At 37.0% G+C, this 21590-nt stretch overlaps 1 protein-coding gene across 5 annotated transcripts in view; it reads left to right on the forward strand.

Moving 5' to 3' along the window:
- The window catches only part of LOC144581922 (intermembrane lipid transfer protein VPS13A), a 237895-nt gene that overhangs the window by 209017 nt on the left and 7288 nt on the right, over window positions 1-21590 (forward strand). For all 5 annotated transcript variants that reach the window (XR_013533366.1, XM_078367850.1, XM_078367836.1 and 2 more), the window contains 3 exons: window positions 10923-11008; window positions 13800-13923; window positions 15740-15814. Coding sequence is in view for 4 of the 5 variants with exons in the window: in XM_078367850.1 (XP_078223976.1) it covers window positions 10923-11008; window positions 13800-13923; window positions 15740-15814 (285 nt within the window). In the remaining variant the exon portion in view is untranslated. The remainder of the gene's footprint in view (window positions 1-10922; window positions 11009-13799; window positions 13924-15739; window positions 15815-21590) is intronic.

The following is a 21590-nucleotide window of genomic DNA, read 5'->3' on the forward strand; positions in this document are numbered from 1 at the left end:
AGAGGCCAACCCTGTAATGCCAGATCTTCACAGTCTCATTCCTATTTGTGTTTAGGTGCTATATGCAAGGCTCTAAGGAACACTAGGAATTGAAGACACCTAAGATACGACCCATCTTCCACAGAGATAATGATCCTTAGGTATTACATGAGCTTGAAGCATTGCAAGAGACATGATACAGTTTGTGAGATATCTAAATCCGTATACCAATGAACTGTTAAAATAAGCTCCCACTGAGTCTGTTGAAATATATATAGTTCTGCTGTGCTAACCCATTTCGTTAATAAAAATTCTTTTGGCCGGGCGCGGTGGCTCAAGCCTGTAATCCCAGCACTTTGGGAGGCCGAAGTGGGCAGATCATGGGGTCAAGAGATCGAGACCATCCTGGCCAACATGGTGAAACCCTGTCTCTACTAAAAATACAAAAATTAGCTGGGCATGGTGGCATGTAGCAGGAGAATCAGTTGAACCCGGGAGGTGGAGGTTGCAGTGAGCCAAGATTGTGCCGCTGCACTCCAGCCTGGTGACAGAGTGAGACTCCATCTCAAAAATAAAATATATATAAATGAATAAAAATTATTTTGAGATACAGCCCAACCCTGTAGATAAGGGCCTGGGTTCTGGAGCCAAGTAAACCTGAGTTCAATTCTAGCCTTTTTATTTTACTAGATTTATTATTTTTTATTATGCTTATTTGACCTCAGTTTCCAGGTTGCAAAACAGAGATAATTTTAGTACCTATCTTGGTGGTGTTGCTAGAATTAGAACAAATAAGGTGATGTATGTACATCACCATACCTCAGAGATATTGCAGGTTCAGTTCCAGACCACCACAAAAAAGTGAATATGGCAACAACGCAAGTCACATGAATATAATTGTTCTTTGGTGCATATAAAATTATGTTTATAGTCTAGATATGCAATAATATTATGTCTTTATAGACAATATATATACCTTAATTTAAAAATACATAATTGCTAAAAAAAAAAATCCTGACGATCATATGAGCATTCATTGAGGTCCTCTTTTTGCGTGCCTGATGTTGACGGTTGTTGACTGATAGGTATAGGACGATTGCTGAAGGTTGGGGTAGCTTTGGTAATATATTAAGATGAAGTTTGCCATATTGATTGACTCTTCCTTTCATGAAAGATTTACTATGTGGTGCTGTTTGATAACATTTTACCCACAATAGAACTCCTTTCAGAATTGGAGTCTGTCCTCTCAAACCCTGCTGCTGCTTTATCAGTTATTTTTATGGAATAATATAAATTATTTATTATAATTTAAACAATCATAGAATCTTCCCCAAGAATAGATACCATCTCAAGAAACCATTTTCTTTGCTCATCCAGGAGAAGCAGTTTCTCATTTGTTCAGGTTTTATAAGATTGTAACAATTCAGTTACAACTTCATGTTCCACTTCTAATCCCCTTGCTGTTTGCACCATATCTGCAATTACTTCCTCCACTGAAGTCTGAACCCTCAAAGTCATCCATGAGGATTGGAATCAACATTTTTCAAACTCCTATTGATATTTTGATTACCTCTTGTGAATCACAGACGTTTTTAATGGCATGTAGAATAGTGAATCATTTTTATAAGTGTTCAATTTACTTTGACCAGATCCATCAGAAGAATCCCCATGGCAGCCATAGCCCTACAAAATGTATTTCTTAAATAATAAGGCTTGAAAGTTGAAATTACTGTTTGATCCATGGGTGTCATAGAATGGATGGTTGTATTATCAGGCATGAAAATGACATTAATCTTGTACATCTGCATCAGACCTCTTGAATGACTAGGCACATAGTCAATGAGCAGTAATACTTTTCTGAGTGGTAGGTCTCAATAGTGGGCTTAAAATATTTAGTAAACCATGCTGTAAAGAAATGTGCTGTCATCTGGGCTTCATTGTTCCATTTATACAGCATAGGCAGAGTAGCTTTAGTGTAATTCTTAAGGACCCTAGGATTTTTTCTTTTTTTTTTTTTTTGATACGGAGTCTCACTCTGTCACCCAGTTGGACTGCAATGGCGCAATCTTGGCATCTTGGCTCCCTGCAACCTCTGCCCCCTGGGTTCAAGCGATTCTCCTGCCTTGGCCTCCTAAGTATCTGGGATTACAGGCGCCTATTACCACACCAAGCTAATTTCTGTAGTTTTAGTATAGATGGGGTTTCACCATGTTGGCCAGGCTGGTCATGAACTCCTGACCTCAGATGATCCATCTACTTTGGCTTCCCAAAGTGCTGGGGGATTACAGGCGTGAGCCACCATACTTAGCCTTTTTTTGTTTGTTTTAATTTAGAGTCTTGCTCTGTCACCCAGGCTGGAGTACAGTGACATGGTCTTGGCTTACTACAGCCTCAAACTCCCAGGCTTAATCAATCCTCCCACCTCAGCTTCTTGAGTAGCTGACACTACAGGCATATGCTACCACATCTGGCTATTTATTTTTATTTTTTGTAGAGACAGGATTTCAACATGTTGCCCAGAGCTAGTCTTGAACTCTTGTGCTCAAGCGATCTACCTGCCTTGGCCTCCCAAAGTGCTGGAATTACACATGTGAGCCACCGCACCTGGCCAGGGCCCTAGGATTTTTGGAATGGAGCATTAGTTTCAACTTAAAATCACCAGCTGCAGCAGGCATGGTGGCCCCTGCCTGTTGTCCCAGCTATTTGGGAGGCTGAGGCAAGAGGATCTCTTGAGCCCAGAAGTTCAAGTCCATGTTGGGCAACATAGCAAGACCGTGTCTTTAAAGAAAATAAAGTCACCAGCTGCACTAGCCCCTAACAAGAGAATCTGACTGTCCTTTGAAGCTTTAAGGCCCGGCATTGACTTCTGTCTAGCTACGAAAGTCCTGGATAGCATCTTCTATTAGAAGTCTGTCTCATCTATATTGAAAATCAGTTGTTTCGTGTAGCCACTATCATCAGTGATCTTAGCTAGATCTTCTGGATAACTTGTTGCAGCTTCTCCATCAGCACTTGCTGCTTCACCTTGTGCTTTTATGTTATGGAGATGAATTTCTTTCCTTAAACCTCATGAACTAACCTCTGCTGGCTTCAACTTTCCTTTTGCAGCTTCCTCACCTCTCTCAGCCTTCATATAATTGAAGAGAGTTAGGGTCTTCCTCTGGATTAGGCTTTGGCTTGAAGAAATGTGGCTGATTTGATCTTCTATCCAGACCACTAAATCCTTCTCCATATCAGCTATCAGGATCTTTTGCTTTCTTATAATTTGTGTGTTCACTGGAGTAGCACTTGCATTTTACATTCCTTCAAGAACTTTTCCTGTGCATTCACACTTGGCTTTTTGGCATAAGAGGCCTAGCTTTCAGCCTGCCTCAGCTTTTGACATACCTTTCTCACCAAACTTGGTCGTTTCTAGCTTTTGATTGAAAGTGATGGACCTATAACTCTTCTTTTTCACTTCAACACTTAGAAGTCATCGTAAGGCTGTTAATTGGACTAATTTCACTATTGGCTGTTAATTGGACTAATTTCACTATTGTTGTTTCTCAGGTAATAGGGAGGCTTAAGGAGAGGGAGAGGATTTGGGAAATGTCCAGTCAGTGGGCAGTCAGAACACACACATTTATAGATTAAGTTCACTCTCTGTGGGTGTAGTTTATGGCACCTCAAAAGGGACTATAAAGTAGTGGTATCAAAGATCACTGATCGCAGATCACCATACAGATAAAATAATGGTAAAAGTTTGAAATACTGTAAGAATTACCAAAATGTGACATAGAGACATGAAATGAGCACGTGTTGTTGACAAATGGTGCTTATAAACTTGCTTGATGGAGAGTTGCCATAAACTTCCAATTTACAAAAAACAGTACCTGGGAAATACAATAAGGTTCAGTATAATAAAATTAGATAGGTCAGTAATTATTAGCTCAGTGCCTACTAGTAACTCGTCATATTTTTTTTATTCCAGATGAATACCAGTTTATGCAAATTCTTAGCTATCATTATATAAATTATTTCATTTTTATCCTCTTTGCCAAGATAAAAGAAACTATTCTATTAACCTTGAAAAGAAAAAAAGAATATTTTTTCCTTTCAAGGTTATTAGAGTTGTTAAAATACCATGACAATTTTCCAGTTTTCCACACACTTACTGGTAAGCAGTGGAAACAGTAAAACCTCAGTGATTTGAACTGCTCTGAAATATACAGTGTTTCAAAAGAAATGTTACTGCTGCTTTCAGGGATATATAGTATCATGAACCCATAAATGCTGATTTAGTAGAGGTTCTGCTGAATTGCTTTAGTGAGACTTGTTGCTGTGTACCTACATCACCCTTGATGCACCCACTCTGGCCCTTCTAGAAAGTAGGTTAATTGATGGTCTGCTGTTGCTAGTACACAAAACTATTTCATGAGCATAGTTCTTTTCCTTCTCCAGGCTTTTGGTTGTTCCAGTTGATGATAACAATTCATATCTCTTAAGATATAGTAGTTTCTTTCACTTGATTTTCTGTCAGAGGTTATGCTCAGCTTTCCTGCCCTGTCTAAGCTGTCAATATAGCCTATACCTATGGTTTTACTGACCCGTCAAGATAGTGTATTAGCATGGGAGAAGATAGAGGTATGAGGGAGAAAATAAGTGCTAGTTGGTCTTCAGATTTGACGATGTAATCGGTATGATTTTACTTCTTTAAAATCAGCTTACCTCACAAGGTAAGCTATGTGTCATTTCTTTACTCTTGTTTACAATTAGTGTCATTGGAGATCATGAAATCATTAAGTTTTGAGGTAATAAATTTCTACTGTATTTAATCATGAAGCTTGCTTGAATACCTTCTTTTTCCTGGCCATGGCACTCAAGTCTGAGGTTTGAAGTGAATTAGTAAAATATTCTTTATTCTTAAACATTGATCATATAACTCTAAGGAGGTTATACTTATTGACTAAGTTTTCTCTAAAGAGATTGTTTTGAACAATTTGTCTATTTACTTCTTAAATAGTTTTAAAATGGCAGTATTTACCGTTTTACAATTAACTTCCTGAATTTTGTTGGTTTTAGAAATGAGCTTAAATTTTGAGTAGAATCTGTTCATAAATCCTTCTTTCCCAGTCATCTCCTGAACACTCAGTCAGTCTATAAAACCATTTATTTGTTACCTAGTGTATTTTCTTGCTTGGTAATATTCACTTTTATCTTTCATCTAGATGAATTTCATGTTTGTTTGTTTGTTTTTGAGACAAGAGTCTTGCTCTGCTGCCCAGACTGGAGTGCAATAGCACAATCTCAGCTCACTGCAACCTCAGCCTCCCAGGTTCAACTGATTCTCCCTGCCTCAGCCTCCCAAATAGCTAAAATTACAGGTGCCTGTCACCACACGTAGCTAATTTTTTGTATTTTTAGTAGAGTCGGGGTTTCGCCATGTTGGTCAGGCTGGTCTCGAACACCTGACCTCAGGCAATCCGCCCACCTCAGTGTCCCAAAGTGCTGGGATTACAGGCATGAGCCACCATGGCCAGCTGAATTTCATGTTTTTAATCCCCCATTTTTGCTCTATCTTTTTTTTTTTTTTTTTTGAGACGGAGTTTCGCTCTTGTTACCCAGGCTGGAGTGCAATGGCGCAATCTCGGCTCACCTCAACCTCCGCCCCCTGGGTTCAGGCAATTCTCCTGCCTCAGCCTCCCGAGTAGCTGGGACTACAGGCACGCGCCACCGTGCCCAGCTAATTTTTTGTAATTTTTAGTAGAGACGGGGTTTCACCATGTTGACCAGGATGGTCTCGATCTGTTGACCTCGTGATCCACCCGCCTCGGCCTCCCAAAGTGCTGGGATTACAGGCTATATCTTTTTTTAAAAATCTCATTCATACCTTTATGCAGCACTTGTCTTCCAGATGAGTCAGATACGGATTAGATTTTGTTTTTTTTTTTGTTTGTTTGTTTGCCAAACAACATGTTCTTGTCCTTTAACCAATTTTCTTAAATATGTTTCTCATTATTGATTGCCACATTCTTTGGTTAGGCCTTAAAGGCTTTTATTTTAGTGATTTGTTCCTGTTTTTAATCTTTTCCATTTTGCATTATTTTTCAGAAGTATTTTTGTTATGGAAGAACTCTGCTTCGTAACATTTGGATGACTTGAGAGTGTTAGAAATGTCTTTATTACCATGGCTCTGTCCTTCAAGTTCCACTTAGTGTTTCCAAATGTATCATTCATTTGATTTGAATTTATTTATATCTAGTGAAGTATGATTTATGTACTCGTCTTTTCTAAATGCAAAAGGACCTGTTTACCAATAACCATACATTTTAATTATTATGTCTAGATTCTGACAATTGTATATAATGAATGCAGTTACCATTGTGTTTCTATGTTTATTTCTTTTAGTAATTCTTAAACTATAACAGGTAATTTATATATATACTTTTAATAAGGAAAAAAAATGTTTTTCCTTTAACATTAAAGTGCATAAATGAGGTTAACATGTCTAAAGTCCTGGTATTGTTAATTCCTTTATATTCCAGCCAAATCTTGGTCTTTATGTAAGGGCCCTACATGATGATTCCTAAACCCTGATTTTGCTAATTCTTTGGTTATTTTAAAGGCTGTCACAGATTATTTTGGTAGAACCATTTATACCTAGCATCTGTTTGGGATGGAGGAGGGTAGGATTTTGACACTAAGTTATTTGAACACTGTTGACCTGGGAAAAATTAGCAGCCTGCCTCGGCAACTCTCAGTGTCCAGGGATATCAAAGACATTTCTTGAGGTTCCATGAGGAAAGCATGACTGATACCACAAGGAGGAAACATGATGTGTTTGGTGTAGTGAAAGGCACTGGAATTAGAAGTGAAGAATCCAGTTTTCTGAGCCCAGTTTTGCAACTAACCCCAAGCAAGTCACTTAGCTATACTCTTACCTAATTACACAAGGTTGTGAAAATTTAGATTTAGAAGATGCATTAGACACTTACTGATCATTAGTGTCTTCATGTGTAAAAGGAAGAGCTTGGTTTGGATGAACAATGGGAGTTTTTCAGCTCTAAAATTCTGGGTTTTTTTCCTAAAAGAAATGATGTTTTGAAAAGTCTAAAGCTTCATATGTAGTACATTTATAAAGTCTGGCAGGAATTTGTGACTAAAACATGACATTTGTAGACTTTTTTGCAGTGTGATGGAAGATGATAGTGGCTAATAAGCTATTATATGTTCTCTTCCATACTTCTGTGGATTCAGTTGGAAGGTTTTGGATTCTGTTTATGATGTTATTCCATATTTGCATGTTTGTAATGGAGACTGACCAGCAAGATTTTGCTGTGCAATGAGTTATCTTTGATGTTTATTCAAATACAGTCACCCTAATAACAAAGGATACAGTTGTTTATGTTTCAAAGCAGACTGCTGTGACCATAAAGCTCATTCATCTTTCAAGTGTTATATTTAAGGTTTTGGATGGAAAGCATTATGTAAATTACTTTCTTTGGATATTTTAGCATTTATTTATACCAAATGCTGTTGTGACATTGATACTGGTTTAACTGCTTGGATTCAAGTTGGGTCTGAAAAGCAGAAAGTGATGAGAGGTAGGCTTAATTACGATGCCCAAACTTATCATAATATGGAAATAAAAGCTAGGTACTTGGAATAAACCACAGATTTTACATTATTTGAAGGTTATAATCTATTAATGGCTCACGTAGGCTCTTGAATTCTGTTAGCAGTGATATTCCTGAGGAGGTCAACATTTGTATTCTTGATTTTTAAACTTGGCCACGTGGAATAAAAGAAAATGAACGTTTTTATGCCAGTTTCTTTTCAGATATCAAAAAACTCAAACAGAATAAAAGAGTGTAAAAATTAAAATAAAAGGTGACTTCTACCTCCACCGTTATGCTTCAAAACCCCAGAGATCAGTGCTAATAGATTGATGTATAACTTCCAGAAATGTCTTATGTACATACAAGTATATGTACGTGTATGTGTTTCCTCTTTTCTTTCTATATACTGTTTTGTAATTTCTTTTTGTTTACTATATCTTATATATTTCTCTATATCAGTATGCACAGATCTTCATTTTTCTTTTTAATGACTTCATAATGTTCCATTGTATGACTGTACATGAATTTATTTAACCAATACCCTATTAATATTTAGATTGTATACTCAATACAGTATTTCTGTGAAGATTCTTAGATGTATATTTTGGCACACTTTTGCATAAGATAAATTTTAGCAGTGGAATTGCTGACTCAAAGGGTATGTTTAATTGATTTGCATTTTCCTGATTTTGAGTTTTAGTGAATAGTTTCTCATGTTTATCAGTCGGATATTGTTTGTGTTTTTCTGAACTACCTGTTCATATTCTTCACACATTTTTCTACTACTTTACTCATTTTTTTCTATCGGTTTCTTCAAATTGCTAGAATTATCTATATCTTAAAATTATATCTCTGTATTGACAAATATTTTCACAATTTGTCCTTTGATTTTTGTGTTGTTTTGCTTTACTACTGTTTATTTGCTTATTGCTTTGCCATTCAGTAGTGGTTAGGTTCTGTGTACTTAACAGGTTTTTTATGTTGTGTTTTATGGGCTTTGTTATATTTTGACCTTTTCTGCTTTGATTATTCAGTGTTACTTTTTCTAATGCTTTTATAGTCATTTTGTATATTTAAATTACTGATCCATCTAGAATTTATTGGGTATAAGGAGTGAAGGATTCAGCTTTAGCCAGTGAGTTACCTAAAACACCATTTATTTGATAATCCATGTATTTACCTACTAATTCAAAGTGCTGTCTTGATTTAATGAATTTCAGTAATTGGATAGGATTTTGTAATGTCCTACATGCATAGTGGTCAGTTTCTATATCTGTATTCTTCCTTTGATATGTCTGCATAGACTTTACCAGCATCAAACTGTTTCACTACTGCAACTTTATAAATTGTATTAATGTCTGCTAGAGTAGTATTTATCATTCTTCTTACTGGATATCACTACATATTTTTCTTTTTAGTATAATTTTGGCAAATCACTCTTACCTTTTACCCCATGCTTCAAAAACCACCATTTTGGGATCACATGAAGTGTGTGTGTGTGCGCAGGCGCATGCATGTGTGTAAAAATTGGGAGTCAGTAACATCTTTATTATCATAAATTTTTATATCCAAGAATAACACATGGATTTCCATTTTCAAAATTTCTTTTATTCCCCTGAATAGAGTGATATGGCTTTTATCACCTGTGTTCTGCCCATTATTTATTAAACTTATATGTAAATATTTATCTTTTTCATTTTGTAAACAAGATTTCCTCCTCCTCCATTTCCAAATTGATTACTGGGTTTTGTGGGCTTGGATTTTCCAGATGTACTGTCATCTGCAAATAATTTCTACTCGTGATGCTTATTCCTCTTAATAATTTATATTCCTTAAAACATAGTTAATTTCATCTAAGTTTTCAAAATTATTTGCATAATTTATATTATCTTAATCCAGTGATCCTGTTATATCCACAGTTGTGTTCTGCAGTTTCAGTTACCCATGGCCAACCATGGTTTGAAAATATTAAATGGAAAATTTCAGAAATAAACCTTCACATAACTTTTATTACAGTATAATTGTTCTATTTTATTATTGGTTGTTGTTAATCTCTTACTGTGCCTAATTTATAAATTAACCTTTATCACAGGTCATAGAATATATATAGGGTTCAGTGCTATCTGTGGTTTCAGGCACCCACTGGAGGTCTCGGAATGTATCCCCCTACAGATAAGGGGGAACTACTGTAATTCATACTGATTTTTTCTGAATCTGTAGTTAGGTCCCTTGTTCATTTCTAATACAAAGTATTTGCATTTATTTGCCCTACCTACTTCATTAAATAGTATTTTCTTCCTCAGTATTGTATAATTGTTAAAGTTAGAAACTTCTTCCATGCAGTTAATCTGTATGATTCATCCTATTATTTTAGTTACTTTTTTTTATTCTTTCTCAGATAAAAATGAAAACTATCAACTTTCTATACCAAGATTATCATGAAGTCACTTCGTAGCTTTCTTCTAAGCTAAATAATTTTTGTTTTTTGGTACAGCTTCATGGAACACGATTTTCTAAAACTTTTATATCCTTTCTTAAAATTTCTTTATGATTTCTCACATTTTGGCTAAATTCATAGCATGCCTCTTCTTGAGGGCTCCTAGTCATAATTACATTGCTTGCCTTGCCTGTAAAAATAGTAGGCTAGCCTGCTATATACTTTAGCTGAAGTAACTCCATCCTCAGAGCAAATATTACTGAAAATAGAATTTAAAATAACTATTTTCTTCATTTGGTTATATTTACATTTTGTGAAGCAAATGATTGTTAACAGACAATGCATGGATAGACAGTGATTCAACAGTCTTGAAAATAAAGATTGTTCCAAAGGCTAAGTAAACCTTGGGGTCCTTGTTTGTCCAGAAATTCTCTGCTCCTTATTTTTTAATGAGTTGTGAGATTGACAAAGAAAAGCATGTTTGTAAGATCTATACGGAATTTCTAGGACAAGGCAGAAACTAATTAGTAATTTATTTGATGTATATGTATAGATATGTGTTAGTATTTACTTGTGGTTTTATATAAATATGATTACTAATATATTTTCCAATATTCACTGTAATAAATACCTCATTAGATTGAACTTAAACTCTGTAAGATAACATTAGCTTCTAAAAGTCTAACATTAAAGATTGGCATTGCACAACTGAGTAATCTTAAATAATGTAGTACAAGTAGATGCTTTTAAAAAGGAAACAGCAATGATTTTGCAAATAATTAAATCAGTTTTCTGTATATTAATGGTTTGCCCCCATTGAGAAATGGTTTTTAGAGGATTATAAGGCATTGTTTGCATTACAATAGGAATATTATCAATCTTCTCATTGTCTCACTTTTTTCTTTTAGGTCATGGAAAATGGAAGATTTGCAAAATACAGATATTTTACGCATGTCATGATCAATAAAACAGATATGCTGATGATAACCAGACGGTAACTTGCTTTCTTTCTCTAATGCAATTTGATAAGGAGTTAACTGGCAGCCACTCATGAGGTGAAGATTTGTTACTCACCTTTTGTTCTATATAGTTACACCGACTCTTGGCTCCTCTTGCTCCATAAACCTAACTCCCTAGACATTACATAAATTTCATGCATAGCTTTATGCATGCATACAGATAAACACAGTCATGCACAGACAAATATTTTAGTTTTTGTCTCAACCAATTCAAATGGATGGAGAAATTCCATAAAGCAGTCCTCTTAAAAGTAAACTTTCTCCTCTCTGAAGAAGTGTACAATTTTAGGTTATCCTAGAAGTCAGCAGTCCTCTGGTGGTATCTGTTTGTTAGAATACATAGATTCACAAAAGTGGATATACTAATAGAAGCAGATATAATTTTAGTGGATACTACAGCGACTTCTTCAGACAGACAGTGGTGGGGCACGTGCAAAAATACACAATGGCATAGCCTAAGAGGGGCAAGTGTGCAGGAGTCGTTGTTGAACTAGGGAAGGAATGAGCAAGTGCATTAGTAAGATGGCAGTCTCTGGGTGGTGGGGAGCGAAATACAGCTAGTGGGAAGAAGGTACGGCTAACCAGAAAGGAGTTGTTAATCTCTGGTTTTGTTCACTACTGAAAGGTAAAGTTATATAAGCATTGTGTTTGATCACGTAGTTCAAGGTGGATCACGTAGTTCAAGGTGACTACTAAGGACTCACTTTTAATGTTTTAATCTCAGTTTCTGAAATATAGCCCTATTTTAATTTTTTGATTTAAAAAGTAACACCAAGTGGAAAACTTTCACAAGACTTCATTCCATCTCAGATACTAGTCTCTCTGTTCCCTTCCAAGAGGCAGCCCAATTTTTACTTGTTTCCTTTGTATCCTTTTTGAAGTATTCTATGCCTCTACAGGTAGACAGACACATATTTTAATGCAGATAAAAGTCTCTTTTTTTTTTTCTTGAGACGGAGTTTCGCTCTTGTTACCTAGGCTGGAGTGCAATGGCGCGATCTCAGCTCACCGCAACTTCCACCTCCTGGGTTCAGACAATTCTCCTGCCTCAGTCTCCTGAGTAGCTGGGATTACAGGCACGCGCCACCATGCCCAGCTAATTTTTTGTGTTTTTAGTAGAGACGGGGTTTCACCATGTTGACCAGGATGGTCTCGATCTCTTGACCTCGTGATCCACCCGCCTCGGCCTCCCAAAGTGCTGGGATTACAGGCTTGAGCCACCGCACCGAGCCCTAAAAGTCTCTTAAACATACGATCATGTACTTTTAATTTTTTAACTTGAGATCTATATTTTGAACATTATTACATGTCAGTGTAAGGAGATCTTAATTTATAAATTCCTGCCTAATATTCATTTAGAATTATGTACTAATTTACATGTAACTTGTTTCTAGACTTTTGTAATTACAGACATTGTTTCAGCATCATTTTTGCTCATAAAAATTTTCCATCACGTTTTAGTAACTCACTTTCCCATTGACTAAAGGAAAGGTAACTAATGAGCATTAAACAAGATCAGTTGCAAAGTTTGGTTCCACATCTTGCAACATTTTAAACGTTATTTTTTTCCCAACCCAATGGACTTCCTTTAGATGAGGCCACACTCCCTTGACAGAGTAAGAGAAGTGAATTACTTGTAGTTGAATAAAGCATGATGGTTATACATGGGATTCCCTTTCCAAGTTTCAGGTGTGAGGATAAAGGATCTTTGGATCAGGACTGGGAGTACCTGCTACATTGGCCAGTCTGTCTGTGATTTTTTACATGGTTGGAGATGTCCTGGAGCACCACTAGGTTTGCTCCATCAGCTCCTGTAATCCAGGATTGGTAAAGAGGGGAACAGGGACAGATGATGGAAGTGAGAGATAAATATCCTGGCTAGCTTTCTCCTTTTCCATCCTAGCCAGATGTTTCTTTAACTGAAACTACTAGACACCTCTGGTTGCACCTACAATTGATGTTTCAATCAGAAAGAAAAACTGAGAAGAAAGACATTTGAAGGAAGGATTAAATAGACTTCTTATAGACAGAAGGCATTTTCATTTCTTGAGTTTTTTCTTCAAAATGGGAAAACAATTTATTTAGAAATTAGAATCATGCTTTTTGAAGTCTTTCTCTAAAACTGGCAGTAATCGGACTTGGTTTTACCTATGAAAATCCCAAGGCCCTCAGCATGATGATTCTGTTGAACAAGATTAGAAAAGCTTCTTACTGATGTAGTTGGGAAATATGTTACATGGAGCCTTAGTAATGAAAGTGTTCTAACGTGTTAATTACATGAAAGTTTCTGCAAATATTGGCTGATTGGTTCTGTAAATGTATCCTGTTTCTTATGAATTGCCTTACGTGTTTGATTTTATGAATGCTTCAGTTTTTCTAATATAAATATGTTGTGCTATAAATTTCCCATTGAGCATTATGTTAGCTGCATCCCACAAAGTCCATTACATTTTCATTCTCATTCTGTTCAAAATCCTTTCTAATTTCCTTTGAGATTCTTTGACCCCTGGATTATTTGGAAGTATTATTTTTAAGCATTTGGAAATACTATTGTTATCGTTTTGTTTTGGTTTCTAGTTTAGTTCCTTTATGATCTGAGAACACACTTTACGGTTTCAGTTCTTTTAAAGTCATTAAGGCTTTTATGACCCAGAATATAGTCTCTGTTGATGAATATTGCATTTGCACTTGCGGTCATCTGCATCCTGTTATCGAATGTAAGTGCCCCAATTTTAAAGCGAATTCTTTTTGTTTTTGTTTCTGCAGTGGTGTATTGTTTGTAACAAAGGGGACATTTGGACAACTCACATGTGAGTGGCAGTATAGTTTTGATGAATTTACCAAAGAACCATTCATTGTTCATGGGAGAAGACTGCGCATTGAAGCAAAGGTATGTTGAATAGATTTATTTTTTGAAAACGTGGAACTGAAAATAATGTTTCGAAATAGTCCTCTTTATTTGTGTAATGCTCTATCTCTTTTATTGTCTTGTATGGTTTTCTTTTATACCTGCTATCTTAGCCAGGCTTAAAGAAAAGAAAACTAGGCCAAGAAAAACTGTGCTTTCTGCGCGATTGCATTCACAGTAACATTCCTGGGCCCTCAATGTATATTGAGTGACTGAACCCCACCTTCTCACATATGAAATAATGGTTAGTGGCTGTTAGCCTGGACTCCAGCCCATTGGGCTTTCCTGGCTTTTTAGATATATTTTTTCCTTTCTAACATTAATACTTTCTCTTATCTCTTTGATTTCTTCTCCTTCCACCTTTTCATGAGACCTCATATCTACAATTCTGCAATCATTCTTTTTTTTTTTTTTTGAAACAGAGTCTCACCCTGTCACCCAGGCTGGAGTGCAGTGACACTCTTGGATCACTGCAACCTCTACTTCCCAGGTTCAAGCAATTCTCCTGCCTCAGCCTCCTGAGTCACTAGGACAGGCATATGCCACCATGTCAGGCTAATTTTTGCATTTTTAGTACAGTTTGTGTTTCACCAGATTGGCCAGTCTGGTCTCAAATTCCTGGGCTCAAGCAATCTGCCTTCCTCGGCCTTCCAAAATGCTGTGATTATAGACATGAGCCACTAAGCCCAGCCTCATCCTTTTTTTTTTTTTTAATTAGAATAGTCTAATTTCTTCTAGAGTCTGCATGTATAGTTGAATTACTTTTAGAACATGTTAGACTAGTAAAACCTTCACTTTGCCTCTCTATGACCTTACCTATCCGTACAGAAACATCATCCTTGTCCTCAATAGTTTCACTTCTGTTTGTCCCTGAAATGCTTAATATCTGTTCTCAGACAGTCCGTACTCCCCACTACCAATACTAAACATAAAATCAAAGGTGCATAAATAGAGGAAAATTGAGGACCCAACCTGATCTCTTTGATTCTAAAGTATATTCTTACTATATGACTGGTTTAAAATGTCAGAAGAAGTACATACATGCATGCACACATGCACATGCGCCAACACATGTTTATATATATATATATGCATACACACACATGTGCGTATATTATTTTTAACCTGGATTCAATGATGATTCTATGGCCAGATAACAGCTGTGTAAGAAATTATTTGAAGAGGAAAAACAGTGGCACTACCCTGACTTAACCTCCTTCCCTTTATGTCAACGCTTTATGGCTTTAGCAATTGAAATATCACCTTAAACTTTTTAACTTAGCTTTAGTGATAATGAACATGTATTAATAGTATATAGTCTTTTGGTTTTTTTGAGACAGAGTTTTGCTCTTGTTGCCCAGGCTGGAGTGCAGTGGCACAATCTCAGCTCACCGCAACCTCCACCCACTGTGTTCAAGTGACTCTCCTGCCTCAGCCTCCCAAGTAACTGGGATTACAGGCATGCGCCTCCACACCTGGCTAATCTTGTATTTTAGTAGAGATGGGGTTTTTCCATGTTGGTCAGGCTGGTTTCAAACTCCTGACCTCAGGTGATCTACCCGCTTTGGCCTCCCAACGTGCTGGAATTACAGGCGTGAGCCACTATGCCTGGCCAAAATGTAGTCTTTCTTTCTACTGGTTTTGATTCTTCTTGGTTCCTCATTCTTGTCTTTTTTAAGATGCATGATTTATATAAGATGGACACTTTAAGCATGCAGTAATAAAGCTTTGTGGCATTTCTTTGTGGATTTTTACAACCAGATTTTCTTTTTAACGAATTTACTTATTCTGTTTATAGGAACGAGTGAAGTCTGTATTTCATGCCAGGGAGTTTGGAAAAATAATTAACTTCAGGACCCCAGAGGATGCCAGGGTAAATATAATAAATCTTTTATTTAAATAGATAGGTGCTGCTCACTTTAAAACCATGTAAGTGGACTCTCTTTTAAGGCAGATAAGTTTTGTTTGGGAGGTTTTTGTTTCATTTTGTTTTGCTTTTGTGTTTTGGCAGGTTTTAGTATATGTAACTAGATAATAATTTCCCCAAACTTTTTTTTACTGGATTCAATTCAGTATACCTACTTGCTTTTTAAACCAGATTGCTCCATCTTATTTTAAATGCTAACTATAACATTTTTTAAATAAGAATTCAATAAACAAAAACTGTTTTTTTGTTTAATCCATCAGCTCCAACAGGAAAGTATAGCCCCACATGATTTTTTTGATAGCTACCATGATTTTTTTTAAAGTTGCCGTAGCATGACACAGACCAAAGGGAGCCAACCCCAGCAGAAAATCTGAGTTTGAATACTGCTTCTGTCCTTCTTGTCTATGGAATCTTGGGGAGGGTCAGGTAAGCTCAGTTTCCTCAAAATGGGAATGATGTGAACTGAAAAGCATCGTGTATACTTCAGGGACTATGGCAATGACAGGGATGTGCACTGTCAAGGAAATGAAAGCTATCAATTGACCTCATTGATCACAACTGAAGTGCTATTCAAAATGTTGAGTTGTATTCGCTATATCATGAAACTTAGAATAAGAGGGCATTTCTCCTAAAATTGATTCCTGGGCCTCAGGCCTAGACTCAGACACCTGGCCTCCTCTGCTAATACAATGCTCTATGTTGATCCTGGCTGTGAATGACTTTTTTGTTTATTGTACTTTGGGCTCTGGGGTACATGTACACATCCTGTATCCTGTAGGATTGTTGAATAAGTACATGCATGCCATGGTAGTTTGCTGTGTCCATCCTCCGGCACCCCCCAACCCTGTCACCTATATCAGGCATTTCTCCCGGTGTTAAACTCCCTGCCCCCTGCTGTGCCTCCCCTCTCCTCCACTCCACTCCCTTCCACCTAGCCCAGTGAGTGTTGTCCCCTTCCCTGTGCCTAAGTGTTCTTATTGTTCATCATCCACCTATGAGTGAAAACATGCAGTGTTTAGTTTTCTGTTCTTGTGTCAGTTCGCTGAGAATGATGGTTTCTAGATTCATCCATGTCTCTACAGAGGACATGAACTCGTTTTTTATGGCTGCCTAGTATTCCATGGTGTATATGTGCTACATCTTCTTTGTCCAGTCTATCATTGATGGGCATTTGGTTTGGTTCCAGGTCTTTGCTATTATGAACAGTGCCGTGATGAACATGCGTGTGCATGTGTCTTTATAATAGAATGATTTATAATCCTTTGGATATATACCCAGTAATGGGACTGCTGGGTCAAATGGAATTTCTATTTCTAGATCCTTGAGTAATCACCACACTGTCTTCCGCAATGGTTGAACTAATTTACACTCCCACCAACAATGTAAAAGTGTTCGTTTTCTCCACATCCTCTCCAGCATCTGTTGTCTCCAGATTTTTTAATGATTATCATTCAAACTGATGTGAGATGGTATCTCAATGTGGTTTTGATTTGCATTTCTCTAATGACCAGTGATGATGAGCATTTTTCATGTTTGTTGGCCACATAAATGTCTTATTTTGAAAAGTGTCTGTTCATATACTTTTTTGAATGGGTTTTTTTTTTCTTGTAAATCTGCTTTCCTTCTTTGTAGATTCTGGATATTAGCACTTTGTCAGATGGGTAGAGATTGCAAAAATTTTTTCCCATTCTGTTGGTTGCCAGTTCACTCTAATGATTGTTTCTTTTGCTGTGTAGAAACTTGAATTTAATTAAATCCCATTTGTCTATTTTGGCTTTTGTTTCCATTGCTTCTGGTGTTTTAGTCATGAAGTCCTTGCCTAGGTTTTCTTCTAGGATTTTTATGGTGTTAGGTCTTATGTTTAAATCTTTAATCCATCATGAGTTAATTTTTGTATAAGGTGTAAGGAAGGGGTCCAGTTTCAGCTTCCTGCATATGGCTAGCCAGTTTTCCCAACACCATTTATTAAACAGGGAATCCTTTCCCCATTGCTTGTTTTTGTCAGGTTTGTCAAAGATCAGATGGTTGTAGATGTGTGGCGTTGCCTCCAAGGCCTCTGTTCTGTTCCATTGCTCTATATCTGTGTTTTGGTATCAGTGCCATGCTGTTTTGATTAGCCTCGTAGGCATGATGCCTCCAGCTTTGTTCTTTTTGCTTAGGATTGTCTTGGCTATGAGGGCTCTCTTTTGATTCCATACAAAGTTTAAAGTGTTTTTTTTTTTCCAGTTCTATGAAGAAGGTCAATGGTAGCTTGATGGGGATAGCATTGAATCTATAAATTACTTTGGGCAGTCTGACCATTTTCACAATATTGATTCTTCCTAACCATGAGCACGCAGTGTTTTTCAATCTGTGTCCTCTCTTATTTCTTTGAGCAGTGGTTTGTAGTTCTCCTTGCAGAGATCTTTTACATCCTTTATTAGCTGTATTCCTAGGTATTTTATTCTCTTTGTAGCAGTTGTAAATGGGAGTTCGCTTATGATTTGGCTCTCTGTCTGTTGCTGGTGTATAGAAATGCTTGTGATTTTTACACACTGATTTGTATCCTGAGACTTTGCCAAAGTTGCTTATCAGCTTAAGGAGGTTTTGGGCTGAGACGATAGGGTCTTCTAAATATACGATCATGTCATCTGCAAATAGGGACAATTTGACTTCTTTTTCTTAACTGAATGCCCTTTATTTCTTTTTCTTGCCTAACTGCTCTGGCTAGGACTTCCAATATTATATTGAATAGGAGTGGTGAGAGAGGGTATCCTTGTCTAGTACCAGTTTTTAAAGGGAATGCTTCTAGTTATTGCCCGTTCAGTATGATATTGGCTGTGGGTTTGTTGTAAATAGTTTTTATTATTTTGAGATACATTTCATCGATACCTAATTTGTTGAGAGTTTTTAGCATAAAGGACTATTGAATTTTGTCAAAGGCTTTCTCTGCATCTGTTGAGATCATCATGTGGTTTTTTTTTTTGCTTCTGTTTATGTGGTGGATTACATTTATAGATTTGCGTATTTTGAACCAGCCATGCATCCCTGGGAAGAAGCCTACTTGATCGTGGTGGATAAGCTTTTTGATGTGCTGTTGGATTTGGTTTGCCAGTATTTTATTGAAGATTTTTGCATCAGTGTTATTCATGGATATTGGCCTGTAGTTTTCTTTTTTAGTTCTGTCTCTGCCAGGTTTTGGTATCAGGATGATATTGGTCTCATAGAGTTAGGGAGCATTCCCTCTTTTTGTATTGTTTGGAATAGTTTCAAGAGGAATGGTACCAGCTCTCTTTGTATGTCTGGTAGAATTCAGCTGTGAACCCATCTGGGCCTGGACCTTTGTTTGGTTGGTAGGCCATTAATTGCGCATCAACTTCAGACCTTGTTATTGATCAATTTAGGGTTTCAGCGTCTTCCTGGCTTAGTCTTGGGAGTGTGCAAGTGTACAGGAATTTATCCATTTCTTCCAGATTTTCTGGTTTATGTGCATAGAGCTGTTTGTAGCAATCTCTGATGGTAGTTTGTATTTCCGAGGAGTCGGTGGTGATCTCCCCTTTATCATTTTTTATTGCATCTATTAGATTCTTCTCTTTTCTTTTTTATTCACCTAGCTAGCAGTCTATTTTGTTGATCTTTTCAAAAAACCAGCTCCTGTATTTATTGATTTTTTTGAAGGATTTTTTTGTGTCTGTCTCCTTTAGTTCTGCTCTGATCTTAGTTATTTCTCGTCTTCTGCTAGCTTTTGAGGTTTTTGACCTTGTTCCTCTAGCTCTTTCAATTTTCATGATAGGGTGTCGATGTTAGATCTTTCCTTGTTTCTCATGTGGGCATTTATGGCTATAAATTTCCCTCTAGACACTGCTTTAAATGTGTCCCATAGGAACTGGTACATGTGTCTTAGTTCTCATTGGTTTCAAATAACATTTTTATTTCTGCCCTCATTTCATTGTTTATCCATTTGTCATTCAGGAACAAGTTGTTCAGTTTCCATGTGATGGTGTGGTTTTGAGTGCTTTGTTTAATCCTGAGTTCTAATTTGATTGTGCTGTGGTCTGAGAGACTGTTTATGATTTCCCTTCTTTTGCATTTGCTGAGGAGTGATTTACTTCCAATTACATGGTCAGTTTTAGAGTAAGTGCAATGTGGTGCTGAAAAGAATGTGTATTCTGTGGATTTGAGGTGAGTGTTCTGTAAATGTCTATTAGGTCTGCTTGGTCCATATCTGTTTTCAACTCCTGGATATCCTTGTTGACTTTCTGTCTCGTTGATCTGTCCGATATTGTCAGTGGAGTGTTAAAGCCTTCCATTATTATTGTGTGGGAGTCTAAGTCTCTTTGTGGGTTCAGAACTCATTTTATGTATCTGGTTGCTCCTGCATTAGGTGCATATATATTTAGGATAGTCAGCTCTTGTTCCATTGATCCTTTTACCATTATGTAATGCCCTTTTTTGTCTCTTTTAATCTTTGTTGGTTTAAAGTCCATTTTATCAGAGACTAGGATTGCTACCCCTGCTTTTTTTTGCTCTCCATTTGCTTGGTAGATCTTCCATCCCTTTGAGTCTGTGTGAGTCTTTGCATGTGAGATGGGTCTTGACTTTTTATCCAGTTTTCCAGTCTGTGTCTTTTGATTGGGACTTTTAGCCCATTTACATTCAATGTTAATATTGTTATGTTTGAGTTTGATCCTGCCATTTTGTTACAGGCTGGTTGTTTTGCCCATTAGTTGGATGCAGTTTCTTCAGTGTATTGTTGTTCTTTACCATTTGGTATGTTTCTGCAGTGGCTGGCACTGGTTGTTCCTCTCCATGTTTAGTACTTCCTTCAGGAGCTCTTGTAAGGCAGGTCTTGTAGTGACGAAATCTCTCAGCAATTGCTTGTCCATAAAGGATTTATGGACAAGCTTCACTTATGAAGCTTAGTTTGCCTGGATAGAAAATTCTGGGTTGAAAGTTCTTTTCTTTAAGGATGTTGAGTATTGGCCCCCACTCCCTTCTAGCTTGTATGGTTTCTGCCAAGAGATCTGCTGTGAGTCTGATGGTCTTTCCTTTGTGGGTGACTTGACCTTTCTCTCTGTCTGCCCTTAGGATTTTTTTCCTTTGTTTTACCCTGGTGAATCTGATGATTATGTGCTTTGAGGTTGCTCTTGTTGAGGAGTATCTTTGGGGTATTCTCTGTATTTCCTGGATTTGAGTGTTGGCCTGCCTTGTTAGTTTGGGGAAGTTCTCTTGGATAGTATCCTGAAGAGTGTTTTCCAGCTTGGATTCATTCTCCCTGTCACATTCAGGTACGCCAATCAAGTGTAGATTAGATATTTTCACATAATCCCATATTTCTTGGAGGCTTTGTTTCTTTTTACTCTTTTTTCTCTAATCTTGCCTTCTCATTTTATTTCATTGATTTGATCTTCTGTCTCTGATTTCCTTTCTTCTGCTTGATCAGTTCGGCTGTTGAAACTTCTGTATGCCTCATGAAGTTCTCATGCTGTGTTTTTCAGCTCCATCAAGTCATTTGTTTTCTTCTCTAAGCTGCTTATTCTAGCTATCTTTTGTCTAACCTTTTTTCAAGGTTCTTAGTTTCTTTGCATTGGGTTAGAACATTGTCTTTTAACTCAAGAGAAGTTTGTTATTACCTACCTTCTGAAGCCTGCTTCTGTCAGTTCATCAAACTCATTCTCTGTCTTGTTTTGTTCCCTTGATGGTGAGAAGTTGTGATCTCTGGGAGGAGAAGAGGTGTTCTGGT

This window comes from Callithrix jacchus, chromosome 1 (assembly GCF_049354715.1).
Source record: "Callithrix jacchus isolate 240 chromosome 1, calJac240_pri, whole genome shotgun sequence".
Classification (NCBI taxonomy): domain Eukaryota; kingdom Metazoa; phylum Chordata; class Mammalia; order Primates; family Cebidae; genus Callithrix; species Callithrix jacchus.